This window comes from Oratosquilla oratoria, chromosome 12 (genome assembly GCF_046742065.1).
Source record: "Oratosquilla oratoria isolate Oo_2021 chromosome 12, ASM4674206v1, whole genome shotgun sequence".
In the NCBI taxonomy this organism is placed as follows: domain Eukaryota; kingdom Metazoa; phylum Arthropoda; class Malacostraca; order Stomatopoda; family Squillidae; genus Oratosquilla; species Oratosquilla oratoria.
Window position 1 is genome coordinate 26,093,759 of NC_134788.1, and position 21,438 is coordinate 26,115,196.

The following is a 21,438-nucleotide window of genomic DNA, read 5'->3' on the forward strand; positions in this document are numbered from 1 at the left end:
CTCCACGTGACTCTTCAACTCGGAAGGCCTAGAAAAAGAAGATTGACAAAGGTGACATTTGTGAGTCTCCCCCCTTGCATGAATCCTCCTCATATGACCCTTCAAGGAGCATGACTGAGAGAACGAGGCCTGGCAGACTGTGCACTGATGAGGCTTCTTGCGTTTATGAATCCTCATGTGGCGTTCCAAACCCCCTCCCTTGGCAAAGGAAGCTTTACAATACCTGCACCTGAAAGGCTTCTCTCCTGTGTGGGTCTTCAGGTGTCTCCTGAGATGACTCGACTGCGTGAACGAACACTTGCAATGGGTACACCGATACGGCCGTTCGCCCGTGTGGGTCCTTACATGAGCCCCCAAAGTTCCAGACTCGGAGAAGGACGCGACGCAAAAAGGGCATCTGTACGGCCTCTCGCCGGTGTGGGTCCGAGTGTGCTTCTTGAGACTTCCGCCCTGAGTAAACGAGGCGTCGCAAATGGTGCATCGGTGGGGTTTGTCGCCCGTGTGTGTCCTCATGTGGTCGTTCAGAATGGTCGACTGGGAAAAGGAACCCTTGCAAACGGGGCACGTGTAAGGCCTCTCGCCGGTATGAACCCTCATGTGCTTCTTGAGTCCTCCAGGTCGAGTGAAATACGAATCGCAGAGCGTACATCCGTGCGGCTTTTCCCCCGTGTGGACGTACATGTGGTTCTTCAAGTGCCCCGACTGGCAAAAGGAAGAATCACAAAGGGGGCACTTGTGGGGACGCTCTCCAGTGTGGGTCCGCACGTGGGCCTTCAAGTTCGACGAGGAGGAAAAGGAAGCCGCGCAGATTCTACATCGGTATGCTCTCCCCCTCAAACACGACTTGGGAGAGTATGTGGGGTCAGACTCGGCATCTTTCTTTGGTTTCCTCCTGGCACGTCTCGTTTTCGGCTTTGTTTTTGTTTTGTACTTCCCAATCATAACCACTTTCCTCTTCATTGCTGACTCCAACATTGTTGTGTATCTTCTTTTACCTGTAGGAATTAAAAACATCAATTCAGAGAACTATCAACACTGCCTTCCTGCATTTTTGTATCTAATGCAAAATACAATGTCTTTCAGACCAATATCATTAACATCTACAATGTGTTAATGGTATACGTTCATATTCTTGTTAGCAATGGCAAAAAGCAAATTCAATATCCACATGCATTTGACCTACCCTTGTAAATACAGAATGCACTGTTTTTTCCACTACTGCCCAACATTTTAATCTTCGCATATCTCCTATTACAAATGGATCACCATTTCTATAAGTCATGAAACAACTCTTGTAATTGACAATAATTGTACGCGATTTTGTTGTTTGTACACACACACACACGTGTATATATATATATATATGCTAATAAGAACATGGGTACATGTGTCCACTTATGCAAAGTAGACCACTTGGAAAAAGAATTTAACAAAGCAGAGAACTTATGTATATTACATCTTCAGTGCATTCTGTATTTACAAGGGTAGGTTAAGCACATGTGGATACTGCATACATACATACATACATATATATTTATATATATATATATATATAAATTTTCAACAACATTAACGTTTCACTTTTAATTCCATGTCATCACGATCGAGACTGACAATGTGCTCAATGGAGACATATGCAGAAACTGATATGCAGTGAAGCCAAGAACTCCAATCCAGCTCAGACATACCAAAGTGACTAACCACTGCACCATCAAGAGAGAGAAAAGTTGAGCACAATTTCTTATATTTGCATGCTCGAGTTACATACATATACACGAATCTTACGCTCAACCTATCCCCGCTATGATGGTGCAACAGTAGTATGTGCAATGGTAGTATGGCACAGGGGTTAGTCACTGTTCACTTTGGTACATCTGAGCTGGGTTCGAGTCCTTGGCTTCACTGCATATAAGTTTTCGCATATTTCTCCATAGAGTGCATTGTCAGTCTCGATCATGACATGGAATTAAAAGTGAAAAGTTAATGTGGTTGAAAATAGATTAATATCTGCACTGGGGACCATTCAGTGTGTGTGTGTGTGTGTGTATTTATTTACCTAGTTGTATTTTACGGGAAGGGGAGCTATGCTCGTGGTGTCCCGTCTTTATATCTCATTTTATCTAAACTATTTTTAAATTCATGTATTGTTTTTGCACACACTACTTTCTCATCTAACTTGTTCCAAATGTCTATTACTCTGTGAGGAAAGCTATTCTTTTTCAGATCTCTTCTGTAGCTGTCTTTCTTGATTTTCTTTCCATGTCCTCTTGTATTTCTTTCATCCCATTTTATTAGATCCTCCCTATCAATAATTTCTATGCCTTTCATGATTCTGTAAATAGTTATCAAATCTCCTCTCTCTCTTCTTTACTCTAGTGTCTGTAGCTCAAGTTTTGCTAGTCTCTCTTCATATGATAGTTTTGAGAGTGTTGGTGCCAATTTTGTAATTGTTCTTTGTATTCTTTCAAGTTTTGTTATACATTTTTTTTTTTTGTATTTGGTGACCACATCGTTGCTGAATATTCCAATCTTGGTCTTATCAAAGTGATTAATATTTTTTTACTTGCTAGGTAAGACCACCCGCTTGCGCGGGATCGTTTTTTTGTGCGATAGGAAGAAGGTCTGTAAGAAAATGAAAAGATGATAGTAGTAGTAGTGTATAAAAGAGGGCTTTTGCCACCGGGCGATCAGGGATATTTATTACGCGGCGTCGTGGCTTTGGAGGTATGGGCAGGAGACTGCGAATGATGTGTAACCGTGAGGTTACATGGAGTGTTTATTCCTCTTATCCTCATCCAACAAAGTTAGAAAATGAGTAGGAGGCTTAGTCTTAGGGAAAGATGGAGAAATTGGAAATAATTTTAGTGGTAGGTCAACTGAGAAGATGTAGTAGGAGAGAAAGTTGGAAATGTAAATGATTTCAGTAGAAGAGAAAGTTTATGTAGTTGTTTGTGCATGTAGTTGTGTTAGTTTTGTTTGCGGTATGGATTTGTGTGTACTCTACACATAGAGGCTTGATGCCTCCAACGTGTATGCTTAAAGCCTGTCAATTAATGGGCTACATGCAATATCATTATCATTATTATTGTTGTTGCTATCACCAGTCAAAGCTGGTGAAGGGGTACATTTTTGATAAGTACGGTTATACACGTCTTATCGTGTACACCGCACGTGGGACGGGCGTAGCTGACAGATAGTCTGTACGGTGTGGTCAAGGTGTAATGTGTTGTATCAGAAGTTTGTGTCCGTCGTGCAGTTTTTCTAGGTGTCTCGTGGGAAGTTTGTGTTTGTGTTGGTCGAGTGGACGTATGGTGGAAACTCGGTGTAGGAGGGACTCAGCGGTTCTGAAGTCGCTCGCTCGCGAACCCGTGATGAACTTGACAGCGGCATTCTGAACCTTCTGATGGTCGTAGTTATTAGTGGGACATGTCAGCTGGCTTAGTCCCGGTGGATTGGCACAGAGTCGGTCTGACGAGGTCGTCTTGACAAGACGCCGTCCTTTTAAAAGAGGCTGGTGGGTCAACGGGGAGCTTTCCTGAGTTTCTGATTGGCTGCTGGCTGGCTGGCTGGCTGGCCTAGGCGTCTTTGCAAACTACGCTTGCCAATTACAGCGAGTATATAGGCCTAGCTCGAGTCGTGTGACGGCCAGTCTGGTTTTGACCATCGGCGCGTCACTACATTGTCTACAAACGATTACGCAGTTGACATTAGCAAGTGTACATCTTTGAATGACGACCGAGAACGTTTCGGTTCGAAAGCATAAACACAGGTCAGCTCGGAAACGAATCGCGCAGTTTTTAGTTGTGGTATTGTCGCAGACGAGTTAGTTTTGGTGCTGTATCATATCAGTATCGGAGCATGCTGCCTGAAGCTGTCAGTGTAGCAGAAACGGTCACGCCGTGGGTTCCTCTTTGTAAGGGGCGTGGTTTTAACACTGATCACATGAAGAATCGTCACCCCAATATGCACGGGCTTAACCCATTCAACTCCGATGACAAGATGTCTTGTCATTTGGTCAAATAAAACAAAAAATCATAAAACACCAAAATGTTTGATCAAACACCAGAAAAATATGACGTCAGTCCTCGCTTCGCTGCGAGCGAAGCGAGGATTGACGTCATATTTTTCTGGTGTTTGATCAAACATTTTGGTGTTTTATGATTTTTTGTTTTATTTGACCAAATGACAAGACATCTTGTCATCGGAGTTGAATGGGTTAATACCAGCATGAAGCCCGCAGCGGAGAGGCTACTTCATGGTCCCAAGCCCCAGACACAGAATTAAAACAAGTGACATACGCGTGGGTCGTATTTCTTTACATCTTATACCTGGAAACCTATATAGGTGCGTTGGCAGCTGGGGCTTGATTGTAAGTCAGTACCAATGTGCAGGTGCATTGTCAAAGGATCTACTCGCTTCACCAAGGATTTTAGAGACAAACAATTCTTCTAATTCAACGTGATCCAGAACTAATGAATACCCTGCAACAGATGAACATGGTTTCATGTTATACTCTGCAATAGATGAACATGGTTTCATGCTGTTGTTTCCTAAAACAATGTCAAAACGTTGGAGTCTAAAACTATTCTCTTACAGGATCTCTTCACTGGACTTGCAACATAACAGGGCAATGGATGTATTAAATCTTCATAATATCATCACTGAACACGTGGAGTATATTTCCCTATAATCAACAAATATGGGATCACGGATAAAAATAATCAAAATACACTGTTAAAAATGTTTAATTCTCTAATAGACATATCCTTTACATCACTTAATCCAATACATGACAAGGCAATGGAGTGATTGAATGCTCTTCACAATATCATCAGTGAACTAGCGGCATTATATCTTTCCTTTTAATCAACAAACAAACGGGATCACAGATAAAAAGTCAAAAATACATTGTATGAAAATTTCAACTCTCTGACAGACATATCCTTTACATTACTGAATCCAACAACGTTAACAATACCTTGCTTTCAGCTACCATGCAATTAAGATATAAACTCTTGAAATTCTACAAATGATGCTGGTGTGTTTGCACTCATCCCTATCTTGTGCACGAGTTGCTCCTTTGCAGTGCCTCAGCACAAAAGGTCTTATCCTCCACCCAAAACCTGCACTCCACAGGTACACCTTTGACCATAAACCTGCACTCCATATCATAGCCAGGGGTACTCTGATCAATGTTCTTCAATTCACATGATTATTCCTTACTCAAAGTTCTATTTCCCTAGCTCGCCATACCTGAGCTGAGGCACATCTGAATGCAGAATAAACATCAAGAAACTTGGATCACGTGTTGGACTCGTGATCGACAGTGGTAGCCGGGAACCCTACCAGCTGCGCCACGAGTCGTTTATGTGTGTGTGGGATTCACCATGGTCTTGGATCACATGTTGGACTCATGATCGACAGCTATTTCCCTCCCGGAAGAGAGCTCAGGGCTCATATATGACCGGTCTGTGGTAATGCTGTGACCTTACACACACACACCCAACTCCCCGCCCAGTAGTGTTGGGGTAACGACTCACAGCGGAGCTCTGGGCGGGATTCGAACCCGACCAACGCATTGGCGGCTGGGAATGCTACCATTGCGCCATCGCATATGTGTGTTTAGATTATCTAATTTACTATAATTGTAGTATCCATGAGAGAGATTGTGTTCAGCCCACAACTTCCGGGAAGAAGTAATGTGATGTTCTGAAGGAAGATCACTTTCTTCCAGTATTTATTTAAAATTATATTCTGGAAGTAGGCAGTGCCGACCGGTAAATTGAGCGCTGGAGGAAAAAAGTCTTAGTGTGATAACCTTATTACATCTTGCACGTATTGGGTCACTGCATTGTCCACCGCAATATTTAACAAAACAATTTCCCATTACGTTTGTTTTTGATATATCCTATTCAATTCAATTCATTTTCTTGTGATTAAAATCCCCGATCAAGATGACAAAAATTACAATTTCCTTACTCTGCATCTCCCACTTGCGTGACCACAGGACATCTCTAAGCTGCGACGACCTCATTCGAACGGGTAGAGAGCTCACCGACGAACTACGAAAACGACAATTCCAACGCTACCATCGCTACAAAGCTGGCAAGGGCGACTTTAAAGGAGGTGGAGGAGGAGGAGGAGGAAGAGGAGGAGGAAGTGGTAAAAGAGGGAAACGCGAAGAACCCACAGAAGAAGTCGAAGCCAAAGTCGAGACGGACAGTTGGGACAAGTGGGGAGCGACAGTCGTTGAGAAGTACAAGAATCTAAAGCAAAACAGTAACAAGAAGCGTCCTGTTCGTCTTGGCGTTGCGAGGAAGAAGCTTCCTTATAAGGTCCGGTAACCCATGCCAGCGTCCAGCTCTGGCCAATGATTTGATTTATTTCTTGTTTATATATTGTTTATTCGGATTCGAATGCCCTCGGAAGGGCGGGTATTTGAATCTCTTCCTCTTTATAAAAATAACGTTCATGGCTGTTGTATCTATATATCTATCTCTCTCTCTATATATATATCTTGTATATTTTATCAAACTCCTAGGAATGTTTTAATATTTATATGATACTGTAAACACATGCAACTGATAATCACGATGATTACGATCAGGCAGATCAATCACCAATGACCAATCACCTTCACCATCAGTGGTACCTAAACAAACTTCCCAGACGTACGATATTCCTGTGCAGGTACCGTACCTAACCTAGTTAAAACTGAGTTACACCTAAAGGAACCTAGATTAAACCTCACACAACATGAGTTACACCTAACCAAAGCTTTATTTAAATCTAACTTGATATAACTTCCCAGGAAGAATACGGTACGATATGTTTGGTTGTGTATCCTATGCAACCTCCCCCTCCCTTGATCATTCATCCTGCATCTCAATGCATCAGCCTTGTCACCTATACAAACTTCAGAAAATATGTATGGCTTGTACTTACAAAAACACATACATATGTACCTACAGCCTTCCTCATAATCTATGTAGTACCCTAAATGTCGATATATATTAAAATACATATACAAATACACTTGTTCTCTATCAGTACGTGGGTCATACTCGTCTCCCATGTAAGCATGTTATACTCGTTAAACGAGTTTTAAATGTCGGTATGAGACCTCATACATATATGTTATTTTCAGTCTTGGATATTATTACAATTACAACTTACTGTACACACAGCATGAAAAGAGTACTGTGGGGATGATGAACGAAATGAAATGGTATCATAGATGAAAATAGGTGAGAAAATATGATTGTTGCAATGGGATTTGTAATGCTTTGTTTGGTAAGGCTAATTCACCGACTCGGACGACAATTTTGCATTCGAGTCGACACGAAAGGTTCTTCAACACATTGACGAATTTTCTTCAGAGAAAAAAATGAAAAATAAGGAGATTAATTACAGTGTTGATAGTACATATTTTAGATCCTTCATCCACGCAATACGTTACATGACATATAGAACCTGTTTATAATGTATTTGGCACAATTTTCCTTGAGACACTTTTGATAGATTGCACAATATATGCACTAATTTTTCTGGAAAACATATTTTAATCGGTTTTCTGTAACGTATATATATATATAAACAAATTCCCTGCACATTTGGAAAATTGTTTTTATAAAACATTCAGGATTTACAGTAAAGAATAAGATGATATAGCTTTTGATTGATAGCTGCAATGTGTTGTACAACGCATTAGTTATTACTTTATATAATATTCATTATCTATTTTCTGTATGTCTTCTATACTATATATCTCGTGTCTATTTTCAGTAAAATATAGTATACATTGATATCTTTTAGTGTATGATATATATGATGTTTTTTATTTGTGTTTATATTTTTGATACATCTTCCGGACAGTACGCCAGATCTCCAGCAATTTATCAGTTTCTCACGAATTTTTTCTTTTTATTTTTGCTAACGCCTAAATGGCGCCTTTCCTTGTACATCGTGACAAATATCTTACATTAAATAAACCCATCCAATGACAAAATGAAAATTAAATAATTTGAAAGGCGTATGGTAATGACAGTATACAATGTAAGTAGTGAGTTTTTTTTTCCAGGTCGGCCTAAGCCGTATTCAATCGGGCAATTATCTTGTTTTTCATAGATCGGCCTAAGTCGTCCACAATACATAAAAGATATATGTGCATAGTTTCTTTGATTATCCTAGTCTTTCTCATTCCCCAGAAAGGGTACATATATATATATATATATATATATATATATATATATATATATATATATATATATATATATATATATATATATATATTTTTTTTTTTCTTTTTAATAGCTTGGATCATCAAATGCCGGATGAACGTTTTTGTTGTGTTTTGGTTCGGACAAGCCAGGGAAATGAGACTCACAACACTACTAAGATTTAATGGTTATTAGGCTCGGAGTTCACGGAGTGAGGGACTCATCAAATGTCGTGGGCTGGTGCAAAGGTCCGCTTGGAAAGACGCAGAGTGCGGGGGTGATCTAATAGAAGTGTTCAAGTGGATCAAAGGCTATAACAAGGGTGATGCAAACAAGGTCATCATGATAAAACAACAGGGCAGCACTCGCAGTAATGGGTATAAACTGGACAAATTTAGATTTAAGAAGGAAATAGGCAAGAATTGGTTTACTAATAGGGTGGTCGATGAATGGAATAAACTTAGTAACCATGTAGTAGTAAGCGCTGATACTATCAGTTGTTTTAAAAAACGATTAGACAACTTTATGGAGGGGGACGACAGGTGGTGATGGATTTGGAGCTGCCTAGTGTAGGCCTTATGGTCTCTTTGTAGTCTCCTTTATTCTTATGTTACTTGCTGGAGAGGACTGCGTCTAAAGCGACTTGCTGAGAGAACTGCTGCTTGTAGATGTCGTGTCCTGGGGTAGAACTGATTTTGACTTGCTAGGTAAGACCACCCGCTTGCGCGGGATCGTTTTTTTGTGCGAGAGGAAGAAGGTCTGTAAGAAAATGAAAAGATAGTAGTGTATAAAAGAGGGCTTTTGCCACCGGGCGATCAGGGATATTTATTTCGCGGCGTCGTGGCTTTGGAGGTATGGGCAGGAGACTGTGAATGATGTGTAACCGTGAGGTTACATGGAGTGTCTATTTCTCTTATCCTCATCCAACAAAGTTGGAAAATGAGTAGGAGGCTTAGTCTTAGGGAAAGATGGAGAAATTGGAAATAATCTTAGTGGTAGGTCAACTGAGAAGATGTAGGAGAGAAAGTTGGAAATGTAAATGATTTCAGTAGAAGAGAAAGTTTATGTAGTTGTTTGTGCATGTAGTTGTGTTAGTTTTGTTTGCGGTATGGATTTGTGTATACTCTACACATAAAGGCTTGATGCCTCCAACGTGTATACTTATAGCCTGTCAATTAATGGGCTACATGCAATATCATTATCATTATTATTGTTGTTGCTATCACCAGTCAAAGCTGGTGAAGGGGTACATTTTTGATAAGTACGGTTATACACGTCTTATCGTGTACACCGCACGTGGGACGGGCGTAGCTGACAGATAGTCTGTACGGTGTGGTCAAGGTGTAATGTGTTGTATCAGAAGTTTGTGTCCGTCGTGCAGTTTTTCTAGGTGTCTCGTGGGAAGTTTGTGTTTGTGTTGGTCGAGTGGACGGATGTTGGGAACTCGGTGTAGGAGGAACTCAGCGGTTCTGAAGCCGATCGCGAACCCGTGATGAACTTGACAGCGGCATTCTGAACCTTCTGATGGTCGTAGTTATTAGTGGGACATGTCAGCTGGCTTAGTCCCGGTGGATTGGCACAGAGTCGGTCTGACGAGGTCGTCTTGACAAGACGCCGTCCTTTTAAAAGAGGCTGGTGGGTCAACGGGGAGCTTTCCTGAGTTTCTGATTGGCTGCTGGCTGGCTGGCTGGCTGGCCTAGGCGTCTTTGCAAACTACGCTTGCCAATTACAGCGAGTATATAGGCCTAGCTCGAGTCGTGTGACGGCCAGTCTGGTTTTGACCATCGGCGCGTCACTACATTGTCTACAAACGATTACGCAGTTGACATTAGCAAGTGTACATCTTTGAATGACGACCGAGAACGAAAGCATAAACACAGGTCAGCGCGGAAACGAATCGCGCAGTTTTTAGTTGTGGTGTTGTCGCAGACGAGTTAGTTTTGGTGCTGTATCATATCAGTATCGGAGCATGCCGCCTGAAGCTGTCAGTGTAGCAGAGACGGTCACGCCGTGGGTTGCTCTTTGTAAGGGGCGTGGTTTTAACACTACTCTGATCACATGAAGAATCGTCACCCCAATATGCACAGACTTAGGACCACCATGAAGCCCGCAGCGGAAAGGCCACTTCATGGTCCCAAGCCCCAGACACTGGGAATTAAAACAAGTGACATACGCGTGGGTCGTATTTCTTTACATCTTATACCGGGAAACCTATATAGGTGCGTTGGCAGCTGGAGCTTGATTGTAAGTCAGTGCCAATGTGCAGGTGCATTGTAAAAGGATCTACTCGCTTAACCAAGGATTTTGGAGACAAACAATTGTTCTAATTCAACGTGATCCAGAACTAATGAATACTCTGCAATAGATGAACATGGTTTCATGCTGTTGTTTCCTACAACAATGTCAAAACGTTGGGGACTAAATCTATTCTCTTACAGGATCTCTTCACTGGACTTGGGCACCTATCCGGGTACCCTGGACTTGCAACATAACAGGCCAATGGATGTATTACATACATACATACATATACCAAGGCTTTTTCCCCCTTCCAAGGGAGGTAGCCAAAAAGGGAAAGGCATAAAAACACTCCCACCCATTTCATCCCTGAATACACTCCACACCCCTCCCACCCTTCCTCTCATCTGAGCACCTCCTGGATGACGGGTCATCCCTGCACCCCGCCCACCGCCCTGGGTCAGAAGCAGTGTCGCAAGACACAGTACATCCACAGCAAGGCCGCTTCATTTAATCGGCGACCCCCCCTCTCCGTCCCCCTTTGCATATAAGGAGCGGACGGGGAGAAATCCCTTCGGGCTGCGTCAAAAATTACTCACACATACTACCCCACCCCCCCGCCCATTCCTCCTCATGCAGTCACAACATCATCCATATACAACCATTCTCCACTCACCTCTGTCTTCCGTCCTCTCCCTTCCTTCCTCAACAGACATTCCCCTCTTCCCCAAAGCCCCCTTCACCCCATCCATCCACCTCATCCTAGGACGTCCCCTCATGTTCACTCCCTCCACATCTGCCTTCCATACCTCTTTTACTAGTCTTTCTTCACTCATTCTTTCCATGTGTCCAAACCATCCTAATAATCTTTCATCAACCCTATCTCCCAAATCCTTTTTCACCCCTGTTCTCCTCCTCACTTCCTCATTTCTCACTCTATCTAGCCTAGTAACCCCCACCATACTTCTCAGACACCTCATCTCAAACACATTCAAACTCCTTCTCTCTTCTTCTCTTATGTTCCACGTTTCTGCCCCATACAGTGCTGTTGGCACAATCACTCCTTCATACAGTCTCCTCTTCGCATCCATTCCCAAATGTCTATTCCTCATTACACTGTAATGGATGTATTAAATCTTCATAATATCATCACTGAACACGTGGAGTACATTTCCCTATAATCAACAAATATGGGATCACGGATAAAAATAATCAAAATACACTGTTAAAAATGTTTAATTCTCTAATAGACATATCCTTTACATCACTTACTTAATCCAATACATGACAAGGCAATGGAGTGATTGAATGCTCTTCACAATATCATCAGTGAACTAGCGGCATTATATCTTTCCTTTTAATCAACAAACGGGATCACAGATAAAAAGTCAAAAATACATTGTATGAAAATTTTCAACTCTCTGACAGACATATCCTTTACATTACTGAATCCAACAACGTTAACAATACCTTGCTTTCAGCTACCATGCAATTAAGATATAAACTCTTGAAATTCTACAAATGATGCTGGTGTGTGTTTGCACTCATCCCTATCTTGTGCACGAGTTGCTCCTTTGCAGTGCCTCAGCACAAAAGGTCTTATCCTCCACCCAAAACCTGCACTCCACAGGTACACCTTTGACCATAAACCTGCACTCCATATCATAGCCAGGGGTACTCTGATCAATGTTCTTCAATTCACATGATTATTCCTTACTCAAAGTTCTATTTCCCTAGCTCGCCATACCTGAGCTGAGGCACATCTGAATGCAGAATAAACATCAACCAAGAAACTTGAAACAATTTCCAATATTTGCTTTGGAAAGGCAGCGCTGCTTTAGATGTCAAACAATTCCTCGGCCATTTCTTCATCTAGGACGTGCTCTTCGACTTTGAGGACCTGTTCTTCTTTGATCTCCCCCAACTGCATTTGTTGAAGCAAGGCAAGGTCGTAAGAATCTACAGTCTCCACTAGCTCCTCTTTGATTTGTCCTTGAGGAAATGATAGAAAACTGCTGGAACCCACTGAAGTGCCCAGAGATTCAATCTCGAACTTTTGATCACAAGTATCAAAAGTTCTGCCTAAAGCCTCATGTGTCTTGACGTGACTTTTGAACGCATAGGACCTAGAAAAAGAGGACTGACAGAGGTCACACTCGTAAGTCTTCTTCAAAACGGCGTGTGTTGTCTCCACGTGACTCTTCAACTCGGAAGGCCTAGAAAAAGAAGATTGACAAAGGTGACATTTGTGAGTCTCCCCCCTTGCATGAATCCTCCTCATATGACCCTTCAAGGAGCATGACTGAGAGAACGAGGCCTGGCAGACTGTGCACTGATGAGGCTTCTTGCGTTTATGAATCCTCATGTGGCGTTCCAAACCCCCTCCCTTGGCAAAGGAAGCTTTACAATACCTGCACCTGAAAGGCTTCTCTCCTGTGTGGGTCTTCAGGTGTCTCCTGAGATGACTCGACTGCGTGAACGAGCACTTGCAATGGGTACACCGATACGGCCGTTCGCCCGTGTGGGTCCTTACATGAGCCCCCAAAGTTCCAGACTCGGAGAAGGACGCAACGCAAAAAGGGCATCTATACGGCCTCTCGCCGGTGTGGGTCCGAGTGTGCTTCTTGAGACTTCCGCCCTGAGTAAACGAGGCGTCGCAAATGGTGCATCGGTGGGGTTTGTCGCCCGTGTGTGTCCTCATGTGGTCGTTCAGAATGGTCGACTGGGAAAAGGAACCCTTGCAAACGGGGCACGTGTAAGGCCTCTCGCCGGTATGAACCCTCATGTGCTTCTTGAGTCCTCCAGGTCGAGTGAAATACGAATCGCAGAGCGTACATCCGTGCGGCTTTTCCCCCGTGTGGACGTACATGTGGTTCTTCAAGTGCCCCGACTGGCAAAAGGAAGAATCACAAAGGGGGCACTTGTGGGGACGCTCTCCAGTGTGGGTCCGCACGTGGGCCTTCAAGTTCGACGAGGAGGAAAAGGAAGCCGCGCAGATTCTACATCGGTATGCTCTCCCCCTCAAACAAGACTTGGGAGAGTATGTGGGGTCAGACTCGGCATCTTTCTTTGGTTTCCTCCTGGCACGTCTCGTTTTCGGCTTTGTTTTTGTTTTGTACTTCCCAATCATAACCACTTTCCTCTTCATTGCTGACTCCAACATTGTTGTGTATCTTCTTTTACCTGTAGGAATTAAAAACATCAATTCAGAGAACTATCAACACTGCCTTCCTGCATTTTTGTATCTAATGCAAAATACAATGTCTTTCAGACCAATATCATTAACATCTACAATGTGTTAATGGTATACGTTCATATTCTTGTTAGCAATGGCAAAAAGCAAATTCAATATCCACATGTATTTGACCTACCCTTGTAAATACAGAATGCACTGTTTTTCCCACTACTGCCCAACATTTTAATCTTCGCATATCTCCTATTACAAATGGATCACCATTTCTATAAGTCATGAAACAACTCTTGTAATTGACAATAATTGTACGCGATTTTGTTGTTTGTACACACACACACACGTGTATATATATATATATATGCTAATAAGAACATGGGTACATGTGTCCACTTATGCAAAGTAGACCACTTGGAAAAAGAATTTAACAAAGCAGAGAACTTATGTATATTACATCTTCAGTGCATTCTGTATTTACAAGGGTAGGTTAAGCACATGTGGATACTGCATACATACATACATACATATATATTTATATATATATATATATATATAAATTTTCAACAACATTAACGTTTCACTTTTAATTCCATGTCATCACGATCGAGACTGACAATGTGCTCAATGGAGACATATGCAGAAACTGATATGCAGTGAAGCCAAGAACTCCAATCCAGCTCAGACATACCAAAGTGACTAACCACTGCACCATCAAGAGAGAGAAAAGTTGAGCACAATTTCTTATATTTGCATGCTCGAGTTACATACATATACACGAATCTTACGCTCAACCTATCCCCGCTATGATGGTGCAACAGTAGTATGTGCAATGGTAGTATGGCACAGGGGTTAGTCACTGTTCACTTTGGTACGTCTGAGCTGGGTTCGAGTCCTTGGCTTCACTGCATACAAGTTTTCGCATATTTCTCCATAGAGTGCATTGTCAGTCTCGATCATGACATGGAATTAAAAGTGAAAAGTTAATGTGGTTGAAAATAGATTAATATCTGCACTGGGGACCATTCAGTGTGTGTGTGTGTGTGTGTATTTATTTACCTAGTTGTATTTTACGGGAAGGGGAGCTATGCTCGTGGTGTCCCGTCTTTATATCTCATTTTATCTAAACTATTTTTAAATTCATGTATTGTTTTTGCACACACTACTTTCTCATCTAACTTGTTCCAAATGTCTATTACTCTGTGAGGAAAGCTATTCTTTTTCAGATCTCTTCTGTAGCTGTCTTTCTTGATTTTCTTTCCATGTCCTCTTGTATTTCTTTCATCCCATTTTATTAGATCCTCCCTATCAATAATTTCTATGCCTTTCATGATTCTGTAAATAGTTATCAAATCTCCTCTCTCTCTTCTTTACTCTAGTGTCTGTAGCTCAAGTTTTGCTAGTCTCTCTTCATATGATAGTTTTGAGAGTGTTGGTGCCAATTTTGTAATTGTTCTTTGTATTCTTTCAAGTTTTGTTATACATTTTTTTTTTGTATTTGGTGACCACATCGTTGCTGAATATTCCAATCTTGGTCTTATCAAAGTGATTAATATTTTTTTACTTGCTAGGTAAGACCACCCGCTTGCGCGGGATCGTTTTTTTGTGCGATAGGAAGAATGTCTGTAAGAAAATGAAAAGATAGAAGTGTATCGAAGAGGGCTTTTGCCACCGGTCGATTGATTGATTAGGGATATTTATTACGCGGCGTCGTGGCTTTGGAGGTATGGGGGGCAGGAGACTGCGAATGATGTGTAACCGTGAGGTTACATGGAGTGTTTATTCCTCTTATCCTCATCCAACAAAGTTAGAAAATGAGTAGGAGGCTTAGTCTTAGGGAAAGATGGAGAAATTGGAAATAATTTTAGTGGTAGGTCAACTGAGAAGATGTAGTAGGAGAGAAAGTTGGAAATGTAAATGATTTCAGTAGAAGAGAAAGTTTATGTAGTTGTTTGTGCATGTAGTTGTGTTAGTTTTGTTTGCGGTATGGATTTGTGTGTACTCTACACATAGAGGCTTGATGCCTCCAACGTGTATGCTTAAAGCCTGTCAATTAATGGGCTACATGCAATATCATTATCATTATTATTGTTGTTGCTATCACCAGTCAAAGCTGGTGAAGGGGTACATTATTGATAAGTACGGTTATACACGTCTTATCGTGTACACCGCACGTGGGACGGGCGTAGCTGACAGATAGTCTGTACGGTGTGGTCAAGGTGTAATGTGTTGTATCAGAAGTTTGTGTCCGTCGTGCAGTTTTTCTAGGTGTCTCGTGGGAAGTTTGTGTTTGTGTTGGTCGAGTGGACGGATGTTGGGAACTCGGTGTAGGAGGAACTCAGCGGTTCTGAAGCCGATCGCGAACCCGTGATGAACTTGACAGCGGCATTCTGAACCTTCTGATGGTCGTAGTTATTAGTGGGACATGTCAGCTGGCTTAGTCCCGGTGGATTGGCACAGAGTCGGTCTGACGAGGTCGTCTTGACAAGACGCCGTCCTTTTAAAAGAGGCTGGTGGGTCAACGGGGAGCTTTCCTGAGTTTCTGATTGGCTGCTGGCTGGCTGGCTGGCTGGCCTAGGCGTCTTTGCAAACTACGCTTGCCAATTACAGCGAGTATATAGGCCTAGCTCGAGTCGTGTGACGGCCAGTCTGGTTTTGACCATCGGCGCGTCACTACATTGTCTACAAACGATTACGCAGTTGACATTAGCAAGTGTACATCTTTGAATGACGACCGAGAACGTTTCGGTTCGAAAGCATAAACACAGGTCAGCTCGGAAACGAATCGCGCAGTTCTTAGTTGTGGTGTTGTCGCAGACGAGTTAGTTTTGGTGCTGTATCATATCAGTATCGGAGCATGCTGCCTGAAGCTGTCAGTGTAGCAGAAACGGTCACGCCGTGGGTTCCTCTTTGTAAGGGGCGTGGTTTTAACACTGATCACATGAAGAATCGTCACCCCAATATGCACGGGCTTAACCCATTCAACTCCGATGACAAGATGTCTTGTCATTTGGTCAAATAAAACAAAAAATCATAAAACACCAAAATGTTTGATCAAACACCAGAAAAATATGACGTCAGTCCTCGCTTCGCTGCGAGCGAAGCGAGGATTGACGTCATATTTTTCTGGTGCTGTTTGATCAAACATTTTGGTGTTTTATTATGATTTTTTGTTTTATTTGACCAAATGACAAGACATCTTGTCATCGGAGTTGAATGGGTTAAGACCACCATGAAGCCCGCAGCGGAGAGGCTACTTCATGGTCCCAAGCCCCAGACACTGAATTAAAACAAGTGACATACGCGTGGGTCGTATTTCTTTACATCTTATACCTGGAAACCTATATAGGTGCGTTGGCAGCTGGGGCTTGATTGTAAGTCAGTACCAATGTGCAGGTGCATTGTCAAAGGATCTACTCGCTTCACCAAGGATTTTAGAGACAAACAATTCTTCTAATTCAACGTGATCCAGAACTAATGAATACCCTGCAACAGATGAACATGGTTTCATGTTATACTCTGCAATAGATGAACATGGTTTCATGCTGTTGTTTCCTACAACAATGTCAAAACGTTGGAGTCTAAAACTATTCTCTTACAGGATCTCTTCACTGGACTTGCAACATAACAGGGCAATGGATGTATTAAATCTTCATAATATCATCACTGAACACGTGGAGTATATTTCCCTATAATCAACAAATATGGGATCACGGATAAAAATAATCAAAATACACTGTTAAAAATGTTTAATTCTCTAATAGACATATCCTTTACATCACTTACTTAATCCAATACATGACAAGGCAATGGAGTGATTGAATGCTCTTCACAATATCATCAGTGAACTAGCGGCATTATATCTTTCCTTTTAATCAACAAACAAACGGGATCACAGATAAAAAGTCAAAAATACATTGTATGAAAATTTCAACTCTCTGACAGACATATCCTTTACATTACTGAATCCAACAACGTTAACAATACCTTGCTTTCAGCTACCATGCAATTAAGATATAAACTCTTGAAATTCTCCAAATGATGCTGGTGTGTTTGCACTCATCCCTATCTTGTGCACGAGTTGCTCCTTTGCAGTGCCTCAGCACAAAAGGTCTTATCCTCCACCCAAAACCTGCACTCCACAGGTACACCTTTGACCATAAACCTGCACTCCATATCATAGCCAGGGGTACTCTGATCAATGTTCTTCAATTCACATGATTATTCCTTACTCAAAGTTCTATTTCCCTAGCTCGCCATACCTGAGCTGAGGCACATCTGAATGCAGAATAAACATCAAGAAACTTGGATCACGTGTTGGACTCGTGATCGACAGTGGTAGCCGGGAACCCTACCAGCTGCGCCACGAGTCGTTTATGTGTGTGTGGGATTCACCATGGTCTTGGATCACATGTTGGACTCATGATCGACAGCTATTTCCCTCCCGGAAGAGAGCTCAGGGCTCATATATGACCGGTCTGTGGTAATGCTGTGACCTTACACACACACACCCAACTCCCCGCCCAGTAGTGTTGGGGTAACGACTCACAGCGGAGCTCTGGGCGGGATTCGAACCCGACCAACGCATTGGCGGCTGGGAATGCTACCATTGCGCCATCGCATATGTGTGTTTAGATTATCTAATTTACTATAATTGTAGTATCCATGAGAGAGATTGTGTTCAGCCCACAACTTCCGGGAAGAAGTAATGTGATGTTCTGAAGGAAGATCACTTTCTTCCAGTATTTATTTAAAATTATATTCTGGAAGTAGGCAGTGCCGACCGGTAAATTGAGCGCTGGAGGAAAAATGTCTTAGTGTGATAACCTTATTACATCTTGCACGTATTGGGTCACTGCATTGTCCACCGCAATATTTAACAAAACAATTTCCCATTACGTTTGTTTTTGATATATCCTATTCAATTCAATTCATTTTCTTGTGATTAAAATCCCCGATCAAGATGACAAAAATTACAATTTCCTTACTCTGCATCTCCCACTTGCGTGACCACAGGACATCTCTAAGCTGCGACGACCTCATTCGAACGGGTAGAGAGCTCACCGACGAACTACGAAAACGACAATTCCAACGCTACCATCGCTACAAAGCTGGCAAGGGCGACTTTAAAGGAGGTGGAGGAGGAGGAGGAGGAAGAGGAGGAGGAAGTGGTAAAAGAGGGAAACGCGAAGAACCCACAGAAGAAGTCGAAGCCAAAGTCGAGACGGACAGTTGGGACAAGTGGGGAGCGACAGTCGTTGAGAAGTACAAGAATCTAAAGCAAAACAGTAACAAGAAGCGTCCTGTTCGTCTTGGCGTTGCGAGGAAGAAGCTTCCTTATAAGGTCCGGTAACCCATGCCAGCGTCCAGCTCTGGCCAATGATTTGATTTATTTCTTGTTTATATATTGTTTATTCGGATTCGAATGCCCTCGGAAGGGCGGGTATTTGAATCTCTTCCTCTTTATAAAAATAACGTTCATGGCTGTTGTATCTATATATCTATCTCTCTCTCTATATATATATCTTGTATATTTTATCAAACTCCTAGGAATGTTTTAATATTTATATGATACTGTAAACACATGCAACTGATAATCACGATGATTACGATCAGGCAGATCAATCACCAATGACCAATCACCTTCACCATCAGTGGTACCTAAACAAACTTCCCAGACGTACGATATTCCTGTGCAGGTACCGTACCTAACCTAGTTAAAACTGAGTTACAACTAAAGGAACCTAGATTAAACCTCACACAACATGAGTTACACCTAACCAAAGCTTTATTTAAATCTAACTTGATATAACTTCCCAGGAAGAATACGGTACGATATGTTTGGTTGTGTATCCTATGCAACCTCCCCCTCCCTGGATCATTCATCCTGCATCTCAATGCATCAGCCTTGTCACCTATACAAACTTCAGAAAATATGTATGGCTTGTACTTACAAAAACACATACATATGTACCTACAGCCTTCCTCATAATCTATGTAGTACCCTAAATGTCGATATATATTAAAATACATATACAAATACACTTGTTCTCTATCAGTACGTGGGTCATACTCGTCTCCCATGTAAGCATGTTATACTCGTTAAACGAGTTTTAAATGTCGGTATGAGACCTCATACATATATGTTATTTTCAGTCTTGGATATTATTACAATTACAACTTACTGTACACACAGCATGAAAAGAGTACTGTGGGGATGATGAACGAAATGAAATGGTATCATAGATGAAAATAGGTGAGAAAATATGATTGTTGCAATGGGATTTGTAATGCTTTGTTTGGTAAGGCTAATTCACCGACTCGGACGACAATTTTGCATTCGAGTCGACACGAAAGGTTCTTCAACACATTGACGAATTTTCTTCAGAGAGAAAAAAAAAATGCAAATAAGGAGATTAATCACAGTGTTGATAGTACATATTTTAGATCCTTCATCCACGCAATACGTTACATGACATATAGAACCTGTTTATAATGTATTTGGCACAATTTTCCTTGAGACACTTTTGATAGATTGCACAATATATGCACTAATTTTTCTGGAAAACATATTTTAATCGGTTTTCTGTAACGTATATATATATATATAGACAAATTCCCTGCACATTTGGTAAATTGTTTTTATAAAACATTCAGGATTTACAGTAAAGAATAAGATATGATATAGCTTTTGATTGATAGCTGCAATGTGTTGTACAACGCATTAGTTTACTTTATATAATATTCATTATCTATTTTCTGTATGTCTTCTATACTATATATCTCGTGTCTATTTTCAGTAAAATATAGTATACATTGATATCTTTTAGTGTATGATATATATAATGTTTTTTATTTGTGTTTATATTTTTGATACATCTTCCGGACAGTACGCCAGATCTCCAGCAATTTATCAGTTTCTCACGAATTTTTTCTTTTTTTTTTGCTAACGCCTAAATGGCGCCTTTCCTTGTACATCGTGACAAATATCTTACATTAAATAAACCCATCCAATGACAAAATGAAAATGAAATAATTTGAAAGGCGTATGGTAATGACAGAGTATACAATGTAAGTAGTCAGTTTCAAGGCACCGTTTTTTTTTCCCCAGGTCGGCCTAAGCCGTATTCAATCGGGCAATTCTCTTGTTTTTCATAGATCGGCCTAAGTCGTCCACAATACATAAAAGATATATGTGCATAGTTTCTTTGATTATCCTAGTCTTCCTCATTCCCCAGAAAGGGTACATATATATTTTTTTTTAATAGCCTAGATCATCAAATGCCGGATGAACGTTTTTGTTGTGGTTTGGTTCGGTCAAGCCAGGGAAATGAGACTCGCAACAACACTAAGATTTAATTAATGGTTATTAGGCTCAGAGATCACGGAGTGAGGGACTCATCAAATGTCGTGGGCTGGTGCAAAGGTCCGCTTGGAAAGACGCAGAGTGCGGGGGTGATCTAATAGAAGTGTTCAAGTGGATCAAAGGCTATAACAAGGGTGATGCAAACAAGGTCATAATAAAACAACAGGGCAGGACTCGCAGTAATGGGTATAAACTGGACAAATTTAGATTTAAGAAGGAAATAGGCAAGAATTGGTTTACTAATAGGGTGGTCGATGAATGGAATAAACTTAGTAACCATGTAGTAGTAAGCGCTGATACTATCAGTTGTTTTAAAAAACGATTAGACAACTTTATGGATGGGGACGACAGGTGGTGATGGATTTGGAGCTGCCTAGTGTAGGCCTTATGGTCTCTTGCAGTCTCCTTTATTCTTATATTACTTGCTGGAG

At 41.5% G+C, this 21,438-nt stretch overlaps 2 protein-coding genes across 2 annotated transcripts in view; one reads left to right on the top strand and one right to left on the bottom strand.

Moving 5' to 3' along the window:
* Nucleotides 1-21,438, top strand: part of LOC143031134 (galactosylceramide sulfotransferase-like) — an 83,985-nt gene that overhangs the window by 46,613 nt on the left and 15,934 nt on the right. The window lies entirely within an intron of this gene.
* On the bottom strand, nt 11,681-13,633 carry LOC143030618 (uncharacterized). Its single transcript, XM_076193783.1, has one exon. The coding sequence runs from the start codon at nt 13,615-13,617 to the stop codon at nt 12,292-12,294; it is 1,326 nt and encodes a 441-aa protein (XP_076049898.1). The 5' UTR covers nt 13,618-13,633; the 3' UTR covers nt 11,681-12,291.